Here is a 19441-nt window from a genome sequence, read left to right on the forward strand (position 1 = left end):
AATGGCGATCAGAGACTTTCCTCACTGGCGTGAACTTCTACACATGACCCCATCCCCCAATTAGAATTAAGCGGACTAACAAATAATGCTAGTACAGCTAGCCCTATGCTTAGGAGTAAGAAAGCTAACAAGGAATGTCAATTAGGTCATAGCAGAAACAGTCACAAACGCAGAATCGTGGGTCGTGTCAGCTGATTCGACCTATCTTATGGGCGCGCAATGTAAGTGCCCAGTGAAAAACGCTATTCCCTTCTCTCTTTGACGTCGGATAACGGGAGAATCTACAGCATTTTGGTTTTTGCAGTCTAAACGTGTCAGTTGATTGCTCTCTCACAACCCAGGGTTGCCAATATCTATATACTGTAGTAATTATCAACTTTTATAATTCAATCTGTTCAATATCTTTGAAATTTTATTAAAATAATTCAAAATTGGAGTCGAATGCTATTATTTATAAATATATAAACTATTTTTAATAGTTTGTTTTCAGTTTTGATATTTTATATTATAAAAAATTGTAATTGAAAACATAGATGTGTAMAAAACTATATATGCGTATTGAGCAATGGCAACATTGTGCAAATGAAAAATGCTGAATTCTGCGTTTTTGCCACATTTTTCACTGGGCACACGTTTTGCCGATGAGGAAGGAAAAGGGAGGAAGGCAGTAGCGTTTTTGACTGTTCCTGCTATAATAAATGCGGTTGTAAAAAAGAAGGCCGAAACTCTTTTTTATTCGAAAACCATAACTCGCGCTCTTCTCACTCAACACTTAAACAATAATACAGTACTACAAAACATAGAAGACAGAACTGCTATCCAAAATACTTGTCTAGCTCTCTCAACAGATTCTCTTAGCTCAGAAACTGTTGCCGATATAGCTTTATAAAAAACTCTTACTATTAAATTTTTCTTTAATAGTTCTTCTCACCTAACACTCATTGATTCGTTATGGTACTTAAGATTCTGCAGTGGAATCTTAATGGTGACTACAACAATTATAATGAGCTCACTTTACTTCTAAAAGAAAATCTGTTTCATATAGTTCCTTTCCAATAAACTCATTTATTTAATAACCCACCAAACAGTATGGTACCGCCAAACTTTTCTATTTACACAAATAACGACATAGAGCGCGATACAATTGCTAAAAGGGGAGTAGCTCTATTAATCCATAACTCACTTGAACATTCTAATCTTAACATAAATATTATTCTATGTATTATGATATTAAATCCACCACTGCTTTCACAATAGTTAACGCTTATATATCGCCAACCGACAATTTAACAGAAGCCGATTTATCAAATCTTATTAACACTTCATCACATACTATTTTACTTCTTGGCGACTTTAACGGGTGGAGTCCTCTATGGGGTTCCCCTAATCATAACAAAAGAGGTAAAATCATTTCCAACTTCACACAAAACAATAATCTAATACTACTCAACGACAAATCGCCTACCCATTTTTCAACACGATCAACACTAACACACATTGATTTTAGCATCTGTAATCCGCCTCTCAATATTGATGCCACTTGGAAGATCTCCGAACAACCACATGTCAGCGATCATTTTCCCATCTTCATATACCTTTTTGGGCTTAATCGGTGTCAGAATATGAACCTCAATAGGGGGTGCAACCTAAAATTTGCTGATTTGGTATTATATAAAAAAACTATGGAGAGACTATTAGCCGACTTAAAATTCAACATTAACAATAGTAACCAGGCAGCAGCAGCTATGTATGCTACGAAAAATAAAAAAGTTGCTCGCTTGTTCATACCAATTAACAAACCGAGGTTTTGCAAACGCTCAAATTACTGGTGGAATTAGCAACTTACTTCCCTCAGGCTTCAGAAAGTGGATTTATGGAAAATTACTAAGCGTAATCCGACAAATGAAAACGTTTTAAAAAAGCTAATGCAAAATTTAAAAGAGAAGTTAAAATCTCAAAACGAACCGCATTTATAGAATTTACGAGGGATATTAATTATCAAACCAGGTCCCAAATTCTCTGGAGCAAAATAAATATCATCCATTGAAATTTCCCTTCAAAAAATATCCACGTAATTAAAAACTCCGAAAATTTAAGCTCTTCCACTCCAATAGAAATAGCACAGGTCTTTGCCAAAATCTGGTCAAACTATTCAAAAAATAGCTACTTTAGCGATTAATACGTAAATAGAAAAAATCGATATATTAATTCTGTCCATATTAATTACCACTTAAGTGAAAAAGCAAAGCAAATAGATCTTCCGTTCTCTACACTTCAACTTAATTCTTGCCTCTCTACACTGAAAGGTAAAACTTCAGGCCTAGACAAAATCAATTAGCCGCTTATTAAAAACCTTCCCCCCATTGGTAAAACTAAACAATGTCAACTATACAATATAATATTTACAAATAGCGTAGTTCCTCAATTTTGGAAAACAAGTCTCACTATCCCCATACCAAAACCCAATAAACCAAAAAACACCACTGAAGGTTATCGTCCAATTTCACAGATCATTATCAAAAGTAATGGAAAAAATGGTAGCAAGGAGATTAATGTGGTACCTCCTAAATAATAATCTACTTTCTAATCGACAAACAGCAATTAAGTCTGGCCGCGGTACAATTGATACTCTCTTACCTTAGATGAGGAAATATCAAATTCTCTCTCTAGTAAAAACCATTTTTCAAGTATTTCGATTGACATGGGAAAAGCTTTCGACCGAGTTGGTCTCCACACTATCACAGCACAATTAACCACTTGGAAACTCGGTCCAAAAATAATTAACTATATACGGCACTACCTTCTCAATCGAAAAATTCGCGTAAAAGTTAATGGTGTTATAAGTGAGCAATGTCCAATTGAAAACGGTATTCCACAAGGCTCTCTTTGTTCGTAACAATTTTCGTTATAGCCTTCGATCATTTAAGCCGTATAATAAATGAGTATAAATACTTTAAACATTTATTATATGCCAATGATCTTTATATCTTCAACATCGTGCGAAATTCATATACTTTTACTAACCAAATTAACACTCTTTTTAACAATATTTTAAGCTCGTGTCATATCAGTGGTACTAAAATCTGCACCTACACATATGTAACAAACGAAAGTGTAATAATATCTCATTAAGTTAAGTACACATGGAATGATCACATAACACAATTATGTTCATCACTTCATAATAGATTAAACGTAATCAAGTGCCTCAGGAATATCAAATTAGAAAGCAATTCCAATACACTCACTCACATAGTTAAATCAATAATTCTGTAAAAAATTGATATATTCAGCAAAACATCAAAAAGAAACTGGTCAAAGATGGCGTCAGCATACCACACTGCAGCCCGACTTGCCATTGGAGCTTACCGTACTACCCCTATAACAAACATTCTAGCTGAAGCCGGGTTACCTACCTTAGAAAACAGATTGCTTTACATCACCAAAAGCGATTACGAAATTGATCAATGCCGAAGGCTCTATTGTTAAAGCCGCACTAACAAACAAGCTACGCCGGAAAAGAAAAACCAGGAAAACCTCAGCCTTACAAACGCTGATCCTTGCTGCAAAGGAAATGAATGTTCTTTTAAATAATCCAGTGATCCCAAGACTTCGCGCTCCCCCTTGGAGTCTTATAAAAACGTGCGTTCAAAGGATCATAATAATGCGGCCTTCAGTGTCATTAAGGATAACTCTGTAATAATGTCAGCTATACTACCTCCTTTACCTTAGCAAAAAAGAGTAGACCTAAGCATCTCATCTTTAGTGATTCTTTATCGTCGCTCAAAGCCATACTAAACGTCAATTATGCTGATCCAACTGTTTCTCAAATTAGAGATATCCTCATCATCAATATTAGTAAAATTAAGTTATCAGGATACCCAGCCACATTGGTATACAAGGCAATACTCTAGCCGACTCCCAAGCCGAACCTGCGACAAGAGCTCCCTTAAAACTTATAAATTCCAACAATAAAAAAAATTAAAAACTTTGCTAAAAAGATCTATCGTGAGGCCGAAAATGAACACTGGAGCCAATACTCCCACTTTTACAAAATAATAAATCCTCAACGAAGATCGCCTCTTTTCCCTACACAACTATATTCAGAAGACTATTGTATTGTATATACTCGCTTTCGATTGGGTCACACCAAACTAACACACAAACATATATTGGAAATTTCCCAAACACCAGTTTGCCCATTTTGTAATACCGAGAATCTCACAACTCAACATTTAATACAAAACTGCACATCATGGGAACACAACCGTCTCAACTTAAACTTACTATTACTTAGATTTACTAACAAACGTAACACATACTAACATAAAACAGTTTATTAAATTTATATGTACGCTACATATCTATTTTGAAGTGTGATACTCCAAAATAATTCAACTATTGTTAAAATGTTAAGTCGTAATTGTATTATCCTTTTCAATAAAATAATACTAATAATAAGAAACGACTGGCGCTGGTGTTAACACGGCTATAATCGCGTAAGCGGTGTCTACGCTAGTAAAGAAGAAGAAGAAGAAAACTAGGTAGTGATCGAAAGGAACTCTCAAGTTAAATTATTCCAATCAAAATAATAAAATTAAGCATATAAATAAATTTGACATGGTAATAAGCATATAAGTGCTAAATCGGTTGAACTTTTTTATGTTAAATCGAATATACCCATAGACTTATATAGCAAAAAAGTTTATTCTTACTCCCATATTTGTTGCCTTTGTACTTTATATTAAATTGTTTTATTTTCCTCTAGAATTTCACAACCAACCTCTATTCTTTTGTATGTATACATACATACATATATGAAAGTATATCTATGCAACATTCTGGGTTCCATATAACAATTTGTGCACTGCCATTGTGGAGAGCAATTTTCACTATTGCATTGTTTCTGGAAATCATTTAGTTTCACATATGTTTTACTTTTTCTGGTCACTCTTTTTTCTGTTTAACTTCTCATGGGGAGCGGCAATTGTGAATTCAATTTCGCGTGCCTTTCAACTTGCTGTTTTATTGGTATTTAATTTGGGAAAGATCAATTCAATTACTGGGGTACCACATTTCTCAAATCATGGCATACCTGAAAAAGTTATTAAAGAGGGGAGTGAAAGACCCCCTGACAACGCAACAGTTGGTAAAATTGTTTATAGATGAGGATGAATTCTACATATAAAAAGTAAGACACATATATAATATGAACAAATGTAAGTGTAAACAAATGCAAGTCCTATCGAACCACTATAGCGTATAGCTGCCAATAAGACTGAACAATCAAAATCAAAATAAAGATCTTTGTTTTACCATGACCCTATTTGCTGAAGCTGAAGCTAAAGCTTTTTCTTATTTTTGTCCATTTTGGTTCGTTAATTATATTGAAAGCCGTGTTCACATTTGTAAGCTCCTGCTTACTTTTCATCACTATCTTTTATCTCACTTACCTGCATATTTAGTTATTAAATCCTTTTTATTTAGGCTTTTCATCCCCAATCTCTTGTTGTGGTAAGAATATCAATCAAAAAGTTGCACAATGAACATCTAGTCTGCAAAGATAAATAAAATCAATTAAAAGCAGTTGAAAGATGTTGTGGGTCCGCCTACAAGCAGACAAAGCGGTATGCAGCTGTGAGTAAACTCGGTTACAAAGTTTGCCACAAAAAACTTTGCCTATTTTCTATTTCTTCTTCCTTCTGAATACATCTTTAGCAGTGAACTCAAAGTCCCCATTTAATTGAAACATATCCCTTCAAGCGGTCTCCTCTCATCACTAAGTACTCTTGTGTGTTTTGAAGTAACTTGTCAACATGGCAGCATGAGCTCATCAATTTTACTAATGATCTCAGCCGCTTATTCGCTTCGCATCTGTATTATGCAAGGAAACAAATGCTTTTTCACCACTTTGCCCTGTAATCGAATTGAACGCTTTGATTTATCACCGCTGTGGTGAGCCATTGAAGCAGTGCAGCGATAAATATTCAAGATATTAACAGCTCCCGAGTAACCGTTGTATACGAAATTGTGACAAGTTATTTGGTTATAAGGAATGGTGATAAAATCCGTTGCTGGCGTTGCCAATGTACTCTCTTGAGCGACATATCTTTTTTGAAAATTTAATAGTACGATTAAATTTGGATTGGGTTTAGTACCGTTATATTTTTTGAGGAGAAATCCATTTATGTTAAACAGCAGGATTTAGGATGAAGAAATCATAAATGTTAATTAACAGAGGACGACCACACTATGGAAAGACACTCTTCAAATGCTTTAAAATTGTGGCATCTACTGGTATATATGTAAAAGAAATATAGTATATCAAGAAAGTTTACGACAGATTAACTCTGTCACATGTTTGGTGCGTTTATAGAAAAATACATTAGTTTATGAGGTCATGAGCAAAAAGGACGAAGGCCTTTTGACAGTTATTTTCGGTTACAACGTGGAGTGATGCAAGCCAGAGAATATTGCAGCAGAGAAGAAAAGAGATAGTGTTTTCTGGAATTAATTATATTCGGGCTCCGCAACACATGTGAAAATTTTCAATATGTTTATCACCTACAATGAAAATCCTAGTGCAAATGAAGCAAAAATAGTACTTGGACTTTATAAAAATATCTTTGCCATTTCTTTGTAGCATTCATATATGTATGTACTTATAGTTGCCTCATTTAAAGTAATAACAGGTGATACTTCGACCAATGAATCAATCAATTGAGATTTACAAGGTTGCTTAGATGGAGCACATGTCGAATGCAGCATCACATGAGCAAAGTTATTTTCACTAGAATTACTATATAATTTTTGGTTCAACTCAAGAAACCACGTATAGATAAAGTAAATTGCTTAAAAACGAGGATATATTTCAAAAATTCCTTGGTGTATGTGATATGGGACCGAAATGTACTTATTAGAGAAGATATACTTCTTTTCACGTATGTAGATCTGTAGACCCCACTTCACGCGTAATACAAAACTCAAACTTGGAGCAAGTATGCAGTTTTGTTGATATGGACCCCAAACTCAATTTTAATATTCATGCACCTTCCACGGTTTTTAAAGCTAAAGACGCTGTTAGTTTTGTTAAATGTTGGTCTAACGAATTTAGAGATTCGCTAATTACAAAAATTATTTTTACACCTTTGGTGAGGGAGGATGCTTCTATGGTTTGGAACCCTAGTTATCAAGGCCGTTCGGAGAAGTTAGAGTTTTTTACTATTATTGCAATTGCGCGCCCATAAGATAGGTCGTATCAGCTGACACGCGCCACGATTCTACGTTTTTGGCTGTTTCTGCTATAAAGAAAAGAAGAGGAGGAATCTTCAAAACTGCAATGCAACACAAAAATACAAGCGCCATACTTTCGAACAACCTTAATGCTTAACTAAAATATTATTGTGCAAGTTTCATATGGCAATAATTTGCACACATCTAGTAAGTACATTAAGAGAAATTGTAGACTGTTTTTACTCTTTTAGAGTTTTCACTTTGTTATATTTTTAATTTATTTCCAACGATTTCCAAGTGCCAATAAATGTCAGCTTCAGATGTTAAACAAAATTAATTAGCCAGATGGGGGAAGCACCTAAAAGCTTTGGTTGGTGCTAATTGACGGTAATGCATTTGTGCAAAGCACAACAGTTAAAATTGCACTGAGGCAGTCAAATAAATATGAGAGCGTTTGCATTATAAAAAAAAAAAAACATAAATTAATGTATTATTTTCTGTTATCTATAAATTTATACATTGTTTTCAAATATATGCATAATGAAAATACCTATGCTTAATGGAAAAGGTTGAATAATCCATGCGCCTGCCTACGAATGACAACTATGGCACAAATAAGCACTAAAATACTAAATAGTATGTCAGTCGATAATAGAAGTGTTAAAATCTATAAAATGTTGCAGTTGCCAGATGACCTAAAATAGAATGTGCTATTCAAGCCATTCTTATGTTTTATAGATTTAGATTTTACAATTTAATACTATTGAAAAGTGAATTCTTTATGTTGAATACATTATTGCAAATTAATTAAAATTTAAAGCCCATTGAAGGGTTAAGTTGTTTTAATTATAATTCAAATGAGCCCAAAATAACAGAATATGAATCAAAAGTTCATGGTATTTCATTTATATTGTTTTGTACTATAACGACTATTGTAGTCTTCAAAGGAGTCTTGAAAGCGGTGTGAAGGCTCTAATAGGTTTAAGCATGGAATTGAAGAAATTGGATTTCGACCTCTCAACTACGCCTACTTCCTATGTAACACTATTTTAAATACAATCGAATTTTTTGACTTGTCAGTATCTAAATCAAGAAGGATGATAAAACTATGCCCGAATAGTGCGTTAAAAGTAGGTCACCTAATGAATAAAAAAAAAATTATCGGACTGCAGCTGTTTAAGCTCGTAGATACCTAATAAGTGGGCCTCAGTTCCTATAGCGAACATTTTATAGAAAATCTGTAAATCTGTGAGATATTTTACAGAAATTCGGAGGAAATTTTTTCCTGATAACAGTTTTCCTTTAAGTCAAAACTGCTTCACTTAGCCCTCATAAACTTAATCAAAGTATTATCTCAATATGTGAGTTATCGTAGTGAAAACGAGAGATAGAAGTATGCTAATAACAGTGGATCTTTGTTAATATTTTTATATGCTAAATTTAATGCCAAATTAACATCTTTTGAAATGGATAGAAAAAGGCCACAAAATTTATTCATTTTAGAACAAACAAACGTTTCGTATTTTAAAAGAACTAGGTGTATGTAAACTTTATTGGTCCACGGTATAAGTTTTTCTGAGTTCTTTTAAATGGAATGACATCGTGATTGACCGAAGCAATTTTTCGATTACAACTAATTTTTTCAAAGAAATTTGTGGTAAAAATTATACCAAGAACAATACTGCTTTGTTTGCAACTTTGCCAAAAATTAATTTTTGTTTTCCACATCTTAATATTAATCTTATTTACTAACTGGTGAATTTTGATATTAGATTAATCCTTCATCTCTTAAACTGACCACCGGGAGGAGACGTTTTTGGATGGTAACAATGGCTGAATTTACAAAAATTGTGTACCCAAAATTCACAACATATTTTTGTTACTCCTTTGTATGATCCAAAGATGTAATAAATTAACTCATTTACTATACGCAAAAAATTATTTGTGAAATCGGCCGTCAAAACCAACTCTCTTAATCTCTTAATGAATCTCAAATCATCTAAGAGTAGATAAAATCGGCTCATTAATATTTATATATAAACATAGTATAAGTGCTGCTCTATTCCTCTTGATGCTCTGATGATAAGTTTTTACGGCTTACTACAGCCGTGTCATCCACGAAAGTGGATGTCAAAACGTTAGTAGCTGTTGGAATATCTGCGTTATATATTATGTACAGACTTGTACCCTGAGGTACAGCAGCCATTATTATACTCGTTCTTCTGATATGAAGTCTACTCTTTAGCTGTAAATTTCCTGTTACTTAAATATGACTGCCATTTCCATAAAAGGACGTCATGCCAGATCTTATTGAACGCTTGAGGTACATCTAGAAAAATAGCTGAACAGTACTCCCTGTGCTCGAATGCTTTCCTGAATTTGTCTGTAATTCTATTTACTTGCTCTACAGTGAAAACCGAATTGGTGCGTTGAATTATATTATTTTCTTGGAGGAAATTAGTCATCTTTGATAGCAACACTTTTTCAAATATATTACAAATACAGGGTAAGAGACTATCGGTCTGTACTAAGACGGCTATATTAGGTTTTTACCAGGTTTATTTATTATTATGATCTGCGACTTTTACCATGAAATTGGATAGTAACCGAAACCAATAATCGACTTAACTGCCATTCACGTCTAGCTCGCCTTTTATCCTTTACAAGTTTCTTTATTTCATTGTTGGTCATGTTTCTAAAACCAACTGGTTTATTGTATCTTTCTGGTGTTGCCAATACAGCTGCATTAGTTATTACATCAATAAATTCTCTTATATTTTTATCATTGTCTCTTCCTGTAATTATTTTCCAATTAATATTGATGTGGCTGCTGATATATTTTCTATGCATCAACCAGTTTATTTTATGTGATGTTAGAGAAACTTTTGGCTCAAATATTATGGGCTATTCGCATAACTTTATTAGTACAGAAGAATGAGCAGATGATAGGTCTGTACATGTATAAGCTGTCATAAGCGATCTATCTATATTTTTGACTACAGCAAAATTTATTAAGTCTGGTATTTTTTCTAGCACTCGGCCAGTATGTCGGCTTACCAGGAGATAATATTTCCAGGTTATTATGCTAATTCATAATGTACAGCTGTCATCCTTTCTTATTAATAAGCCCCAGTACGTTTGTTTTCCATTGTAATCTCCACCTGATAGAAATCTATGAGCTAATGTAAAGGAGGTGAACAGTATCTAGCAGAAAGGTTTACGTCACAACGATTTTTTTTAGTGATATGATGATAATGATAGAGCTTTAGCTTTTAACTGTGCTGTAGCATGAGATTCTAGAGAATAGTGGTTTAAACTATTTATAATCAACACTGCCGTGCTCTCATGTGCTTTTCCATCCGGATGATGTGTAACAAAGAGTCTAAATCCCGGTATATTGAAATAATTTTTATTTGTTAAATGAGTTTTTGATGTAAGCATTACATCTATATTTTTTCAGACAGAAATGTAATAACCTCTAATTTATGTTGGTTAACACCGTTATCATTCCATATACACATATTTAGTACGCTCATTTCTTACTTAATAAGTTTTTGTCAGTATTTGATTTTGTGGTTTTATTAAATCTTGAATCATGTTTTGCATGGTAAACATAAATTGTGTTACACACTGTGTAAGATTTAAAATCATTGCTTCAATACCTCCATTTGGTGGATTTTGAGGCAGTTGCATTTATACAGTGTTGCCTTTCACCACATTTGCATAGCTTCCTTGCATATTATTATTGTTAGAAGTAATAGGATTTCAATTTTTATCTGAGGTTGCTATAATTACATTACGGGATGTTTGTAACATTTGGTTACCATGCGCTTGAATGCCCTGTGACAACTTCGATTTCAAATGTTTATATACAGGGCAATCGCTGTAGTTAGCAGTGTGATTTCCTCCACAATTGTTGAACTTGTTATTTAAAACCTCTTTTCTAAGAGTACATTTTGAAGTAGGACGTCGATCATCACACAGACAATGCGTAGAGTGCAATATACTTTCGTGTGCCCACACTCTTAGCAGTTTTTACATTGTACTCGAACATTTTTTTATGTGGTTCCTCAACGGTGATTCTGCGATGGAGCAGATATTTTAAATTGTAAATGGAGTGTATTTAATTTTTCTTTAGTTAGCTAGAATTTGGCATCAGTTCTTTTTTGAACATTGGTTGTGGGACTTTGGTCCTCTTAAAAATATTTACTGTACCTTTAATAAGCTTTTGAGCTAGTTATGTTATTGATATACTTCGTTAATTTGCGCCAAGTAAAACACCTTATCTCCTTGAAGGTTACACCAATAATAATTTTATTTCTAAACTAATTTAACATGAAGGTAAGTAAGTAAAAGAAATTTGATGAGTCAGTAAAAATTACAACAATAATAATTGTATAAAAGTTCGCAAACAGGAAGTAAGTATTAATTGGTACACAATTGTTGCAGTGTTTTTGGTTCTGCTGACTTTGATATTTTAAAATTAAAGGGAAAAATTGTTATTAGTAATTTATGAATATGAATACAATTTCGTTTGTAAGAAAATAATGTTTAATATTGCTGACTTAAACTATTTAAAATTCAAATGAAATTTGTAAAGTACAATAAGAAAATAAATTTAATATATTGCTGACTTTAACTATTTAAAATTAAATGTTGTTTTATTGGTGTCTTCTGAGTTTTGGTGGGGGTTGATATGACGAGAGTAGAGCGATGGCCACAACGAAGTTGGTGGGGACAGAGCGGCTTCTGTAGGCTTAGGATAATACCGAATTCTGGGGTTTTTCCATAATAGAGCCAGAGTGGTGATTGTTAAGGTGGTGAGTATCAATGTTGTTGTTATCGCCATTATGTTTCTTCTTTGAATTGCATCCTTTCTTAATTTCATAATATCGTTTTTGTTGATGAAACTGTAATCTTTGATTTTCTCTAGGTTTAAAGTCTCTGTTACTGATGTTATTTGCACTTTCTCTAGATTTGGTGGTGCTACGAAGATTGTGTCCCAATGGGCTGAAGGGTTGTCTTTATATGTTGTTCCCGCTATCGTGACGGAACAATTCGTGTAGTGGAGAAGGGAGGTTCCTTCAATTGTGAAGTTTTGCCCACAATTAGAGGTTATAGGTAGTCCCTTTACGTTGATAACCATTACATAGTTATCTTCCGGTTGGAATATATTCGATGTGGGCCCCACATCGTTCACAGGACATATTGGTGTTTTATTCAAGATTCTGCCGATACAAGTTGATTTATTGGTGCTTTCGAAGTCATTTGACCTCTAGCAGTAATACACGTTCTCAATTTTTGGGCAAATCTCTGTCAAGTACTGGAGCTCGTGGTTGTTGTAACTTACGTATGGTTTTGTTTTAATTACTTTCGTATTATTCATAGGAAGAGGAATGAGATGGAAAAGCGAATTCGTACTTTTAGCCAAATTTGGTAGTTTTATATTAAAAATTAGATTGCTATTATTATAATATGCTTGGAGTTCCAGAAGTTCGTAAAGGTGCCCGTCCGAAACTAAGTCAATATTCTGGGACCTAAAATGGTGTCTTATTTCATCCAAATATTATGTCAGAGATATGGTTCAATAATAAATCTATATTATAATCAAGCTGATTCATGTATTGGATTTCTAGTAGCGCATTGTCTTCTTTTAGAATATGATTAGTTGTTTTTTCTGAGAGTTTTTCTATAAATTTTTTAATGCTTTCCTGATTGTTATTTACATGCTCTGTCAAATTTTTAAATCTCTGTATCATTTGTATATTCAAACTTTTTTGATTTTCCGCTATTATTTTTGAATTTAATGTTGTGTCCTGAAGTTCTTGTATTTGTTTATTTATAGTCATAGCGCCTTTTGCGTCCATGTTCCCAGTTACATATTTTATTACAGAGCCTAAGCCGTTGAATAGTCGCCGATTTGTACGTTTATATGATCTTAATGTCTGTAGTTTATTTTCGAGTCCCTTAAGATTCAGCTTACAAATTTTAGCAGCATCTTTTGGAATGCAATTTTTCAAATTTGTCTACGATAGTAATTAATTTTGAAGTTTGCGAATTATATTTGTCTAAGTCTATTATATGAATGAAATTGAAATAGCTTTCAATCGTTCTCGCGTGTCCAATCTTCAGGGCTATCGTATTCTGGTCTTTGTCGAAATTTTGTATTTCCAAGACTTGTCCATAAGCAAAGGCTATTCTAAAAGTAAATAGTTTTTTTTATTGTTTACGTGGTCTCAGTTTAATTTTTGATTTGTGTAATTTTTTGTCTTAAGTTGTCTGTAAAGTAATGTCATTATCTTTTAATACTTTATGTTTTGAGAATCATGCAGTTATTTTGTTTCTCCTACATTCTTTTCTATATATGTATATCCCTTTCTTTGTTCCTATACTCTGGAGGTTTCCTAGATTTATTAAGACGACTAATATTTTTTAATTTAGCTTTCATAACTTTTTCTTTAACAATGAGGTATAGTTTTTCTTTAAATTCATTTAACTTAACCAAAAATTCGTGTTTGTTGTCGTATTTTATGTCTCTTGAGAAGTTATACGGTCTTCCAATGAATAACTCATATGGTATAAAATTTGTAGATGAATGGATAGTATTATTGTAAATTATAAACGTCTCATCTACCTGGTTGGTACCTGCATAGTGTTTGCTGTCGGCGCATTTGTTGTTGCTTAATTGTTGTTTACTGCTGCTTCTGCTGACTGCGCTTGCTTGATTTTCATTTCGGCTGATCGCTGCGATGACTCATCATCGTCGTTACATTATTTTTTTTTTTTTTGCCGGGCGTTGTTTTTGTTACATCGACAAAGCTGAAGTGGGCATTTAAGGATGTGGGTGATGCTGCGAAGCACTCATTAATAATTTTTTGTTTTTATCTATTTATTTCGGGCACTATTTGTTTATGTTTATTATTAATAGTTTGTGAGCACTGATTTATTTGATTGTTTGTTTTGAATTTATTGTTATTGATTGGTTACTTTTTGCACAATCTAAATACACGGAACGAATTAAAAGGCTCGTCCTTACGTCCTTGAACCCCAATAAAAATTTTTGATGATTTGGTAATTTAATATGGAAAACTTACAAGGTATAGCTTTAGTATAAAGTGAAACAACAATTGGCATAAAAATAGGCGCAGCTTTCTTCCGTTTAGTATTTCCTTCACAATTTCACAATGACTTTTTTCTTGGTGAATGATTTTATTTCTTTTAGGTGAAATTTTTTCTTCAAAAAATATTCGCACGGCGAATGGTTGGGCGATGTTCGCTCCCTACTTAAGATTGTAGTCAAACATACATATTTGCTGCAAAAGGGCATGTCAAATTACTTCAGCTTGAGAAGGTTTCGTCATCGCCATCAAATGCGACTTTAGTCTCTCTAGCCGATGCTTCCGTATTATATGTACATTCAATTATAGTATATATACTGAGCAACACATTTATATTCTGGGTGTTTCAAGTGCATTCACTGAGAGCGACACATCAATTTCATTCCCTAATGCAAGTTAGTATTGTTGTAGTTTACAAAACAAAATGACAAAAATTGCAGCAAAAAAATTACGAAAAAACAGCAATAAAGAAAGTGATGTTAAGAAAAGTGAAAATAATATGATGAAGGTGCTTTCAACGGCGCATAATGCAAATTTATAGGCAATAGAAGCTTGAAATTTTATCAAAGTGTGAAAGTCAACTGAAACTTAATTTAAAAACTCCATATTTCCCTGTTATTGCATTATATGCTTAGACACATACTGCAAGGCGTTAATTATGTAATGAAATGTTTCAAATATGATGATGTGTAATAAAACGTTGTATAAATATGAAGATATATAGCTTGATTCAACGAAAGGCGGGATTTGTAACCCAAAACCCGCACAGATTTCTATTCCGATAAGGACTATTAACTCGGCAGCATTCCTTAAAATTGTTTTAATTTCGCTACAGCAACAACAGCAAATGTTTTTAATTTCGTTCTAATCTCTAAATCCGCATAAACTATAAACCGATTTTTGCAATTGCACTGCAATAGAGACCACATAAAATTCCTACGTGCGTGGAGTAGCCTGTTGAGCCTATCTAAATTGTGTATTAATACTTCCTAACTTCTTAGCGTCTTAACTTAAGCACACATACATAATGGCATGTGCGACTGTCTGCTTAAATTACATGTATTAGAGTGTAAACGATTGCAATAAAAAACAAGAGATCAAAAGTGTAATGCTTGTCTTTCTTCTTAGCATATTTGGTTATTACACTTTGCCGTAGTTACTCATACGCACCGTTGCACACATGTAAGCGGCACGTCAGGTGAGATATATGGAATTCTTACGACCTTAGTTCGATAGGATGTTGTATATTTGATGATATAGATATACAAAATCACCTCTGTCAGCACATTTGATTTCTCCTTCGCAATTTCTTCAATCATTTCCTATAACGTTATTGCGCCGTACCTTTGGAATTATCATTGTCATGGCTGTACCGACCTTGTCGGTAAACTATAAACGCCTTGAACTAGCACATACGACTCACAACATCGATTGACAGCGAATGTGACAACTTACAAAAGCCGCACACCAGATATACGTAGATACATAAAATTGTATGTTTTACACTTTTGGCGTAAGGGATAGATAAAGTGCAGACACATCGCTGATTTCATCAATAGAAAATTCATTCACGTTGAGTACTGCTCTTTTAATGTAGCGGTTAAATAGGAATTAATAATGCATTACATTTCTAAGGCAGGTGTATTGCTGACGTGTTTCCTGTGAGGCCACACAATTATATGCTATACTTCGGGTCCCATGAGCGCAATAAATGGCTTGATTTTGCGCGTGCACGCAAAATAAGCTATGATAAAAAGTTTTTAAAGTATATATACATACATATCTATAATAAAATATGGCATTATTGGTATATACACATCGATTAACAGGAAATCAATTCATTTATATAAAGGCGTTTCAAAAGATATGTATGTCATTGAAAGAGAAAGTGAAAATTGAGTATTGGCGCAAAATAAAATTATTACAGGACGGAAGATAAGTGCGTAATATTTTAAAGAGCAAAAAATGTTAAGCAAGGCTTTTAAAAATGTATTTATGTATTTTACGGTAAACTATATAGCATCTAAAGAGTTGAATTTATTTATTTTTGGAAAATTGCTTGTCTATTTCATATAATTTATTCATTGTAAAAAAATAAACTCTTTAAGTCCCGTTTAGAAAATATACTTTTGTGTAATTTTTTCTGAATTTGATTTTGAATGCACTGAAGTATATAAATTTTGAAAGTTATATTTAGGTTGACAAAACTCGCAAATAATTTTCTAAATATTTTAATATTATATTAAGATATTGATATTTTTAATGTTCTCTAAACACAAATATGATATGACACTAAATGCTATTATGAATTAATAGGTAGGTGAAATAAAAATAGAAGCTTTTGAGTCGTTTTTCTGAGAAAATTTACCTTAGTAAAGTATATATGTATATTCTTACCATCAGAAAAATATAAGGACAAGTGATTTTTTTCTAAACTTAATATAATGACTTCAGAATATTTCATTGAAAATTAGGAGTTTTCTATATTAAGTTAAAAACAAGCGGAAAGAGAAATACTTAAGTTTAAATGAAGTAAGGATGGGGTAAGTTAGGATGTATCCGAACATTTAATATTCTTGCAAATTGGAAAGTTCAAGGACCTTAAGATGTGGAAAAACTTTCTATTCGAAACTGTTGCGAAGGAACTTAACTATACCGATGTTTTCGGTTAAGAATCTTTAGGTTCCACATATTCGGTAACTAGAGATGTGAATAGTTTAGGTCCAATTTGGATAACGCCATGCACTATATACGTTTTCGTTTAATGGTGTTTTTAGGGTGTAGCCATAGTCCGACTACGCCTATCGAGAAACTCGTACTTTCTTTTTTGTCATGGAACCGTGTACCAAGTTTCATTACGAGAAATCAATTTTCGACTCAAGTTACAACTTTCACAGACAGACAGTAACGCGAATTTCAACCCGTCCCGGCTCTTGATCATTTATGTATATATGATTCGATATCTAACTCAATTGATTTTACGTGATACACAGACCAAAATATTATACTTAGCAACATGTTGCAGGATACTCCAAATTTCGTAAAAGTAAAAAAATTATACAAGACACAATTGAAAAACTAAAAACTAGATTATTTGAATTTTTCACATAAATTATGAGGTTATACGTATGAAAAAGTGTATATATAAAAGTTGCAGATATTTTCATTACCCAATAATAAAAAACTTTTCCAAATAATTGTTGTGTGTAAATCGGTATAAATCGGTTTTACTTAAAAAAATCAATTATTTATTTAATTTTAATTTTTGTTATTTAATCTATATTTAAAACTACAATTACAACATTAGGAATTGAAAGTTTTATTTAACACTTATTTTCTTCAACACTATTTCTATATGTTTGAAGACACTACTACTTCATTCTTTTAGAGTAAATTTGTCTATTCAAATTTCCTCATATTTATTTTACTTCTCGCCTCACTTGGATTAACATATCAAAACGCTTCCTCACATTCTGCGGCTTCGCAATAATGACCATTTTTGCTCCATTTTCTCTTTTTCTGCTGATATCTTACTTAACTACTCCCCGCATGGTTTTTATCCAGCGTTTATGGTACACTTGCTGCTTTTGCCTGGTTGGGAGACAGTTCATCGCATTTTATTTCATACCACGTAGCTTGGCTATTGATCACGTGTTTGGAATTTAAGTTACAGCCGAGTGCCCAGTTGAAGGTAAAAGCCGCTATTTACATGAAACATTGATCTGCCACCCCGTGCATTCACACGCCCTCTCTCTCACACACGTAACTGTATGCCATTTTTCTGGCGACATGGTTGACAGCTGACAGTTGAACTATTTTTCATCGCTTCAAATATTTGAAGACCGACTGCGTCGCTGTCGCCACAAGTTTCACACACACAAACAGAGTACACTTTGGAATGAATGTATGTATGTATGTGTCAACATTTGCGCTTCTCAGGCTCTTTTCAAACTTTTTACGATTGTAATCATTTCGTTTCACATGTCTGCACTTAAATTAAATTCCGTTATGAAGGGAGGGTATGCTTGCTCTTCGTTCTTTAATTTCTCTTCATATTGAAAAAGGAATGTTCACGCGCTTAAAATGCTGCCACAAAGTGGTTGACTTTTCCTTTTCTAGTTGCGAAGCCAGCCAAAGTCATAAAGAAGATATTGAATGAATTTTTCCAGCAAATGTCCTTGATATATACTTGTAACTGTCAAGCCGACAGCAGAGTTTGGTCACTAATAGGATTTATCTTAAGCATTTCCATATAATTTTTAAATGGATGTTTGTAAATATATGGTAGTGAATATTTGAAAACGTTAGTGCCCCGTTTCGATGTCTACAAGTGTCAAGCATTAATTTAATTCTTCCAAAGACATACATATATAATATCCAAAGAGTGATTTGTGTTTGTATAGCAGACACGTACATACATTCATATGTATGGAATGTGTTTGTGATTTTTAAAATTCATCATAACCTCTAAGCTGGTGTGAGCATGCGATTTTTGTTTTAAGGGGTAAGACTGACTATTGATTTAACTTTAACATATTTGTGTTTGGAAATATGTTTATATAAATATGAAAAGCTCTGCAGCTTAGTTTTATAAGAGAGTAAAGGTCTCTTCATCTTTCTAGGTTTACATTAACACAACATAACAAAAACAAATTGACAGCTGACAGTTTAAGCTTAACAAAAATGGAGCGTTATATTTGATAGAACTATACGTCGTCATTATTGTTCAAAAGTTTCAGATATTCATAATAATATTTACACTACCTGTAATCGCAAAATTAGTGAGTGCGATTACAGGTAGTGCGAGTATAGTCGAAAAAAGTTTTTTCCGTGCATTTTTATAAACAAATTATCATGTGTAAGAGAGCTGCAAAGATTGTGATGAAATAAGAACAAACAGTCGTGCTGAAAACACAATCAAATCAATTCAATTCAGCATAGACAACATTGTTAATCAATTTGAGTAGCCGCCAGCGTCAAATGATCTGATGCAACGCGAACAATCTGTTTTTCGGCAATTATGATCGAGTAAATGGTATGGCTGGCATCGGTTTTTTTTTTTTGGTTTTTGTTTTTGTTTTTTTTTGGTT

At 33.1% G+C, this 19441-nt stretch overlaps 1 protein-coding gene across 1 annotated transcript in view; it reads right to left on the reverse strand.

Moving 5' to 3' along the window:
- The window catches only part of LOC108971875 (uncharacterized protein DDB_G0271670), an 83376-nt gene that overhangs the window by 22421 nt on the left and 41514 nt on the right, over positions 1–19441 (reverse strand). Inside the window, exon 3 of the mRNA XM_018938198.1 lies at positions 5454–5555. Coding sequence (XP_018793743.1) covers positions 5454–5459 — 6 coding nt within the window. The 5' untranslated portion in view covers positions 5460–5555. The remainder of the gene's footprint in view (positions 1–5453; positions 5556–19441) is intronic.

Source organism: Bactrocera latifrons, unplaced genomic scaffold, assembly GCF_001853355.1.
Source record: "Bactrocera latifrons isolate USDA-ARS-PBARC rearing strain unplaced genomic scaffold, ASM185335v1 scaffold_361, whole genome shotgun sequence".
Lineage (NCBI taxonomy): Eukaryota > Metazoa > Arthropoda > Insecta > Diptera > Tephritidae > Bactrocera > Bactrocera latifrons.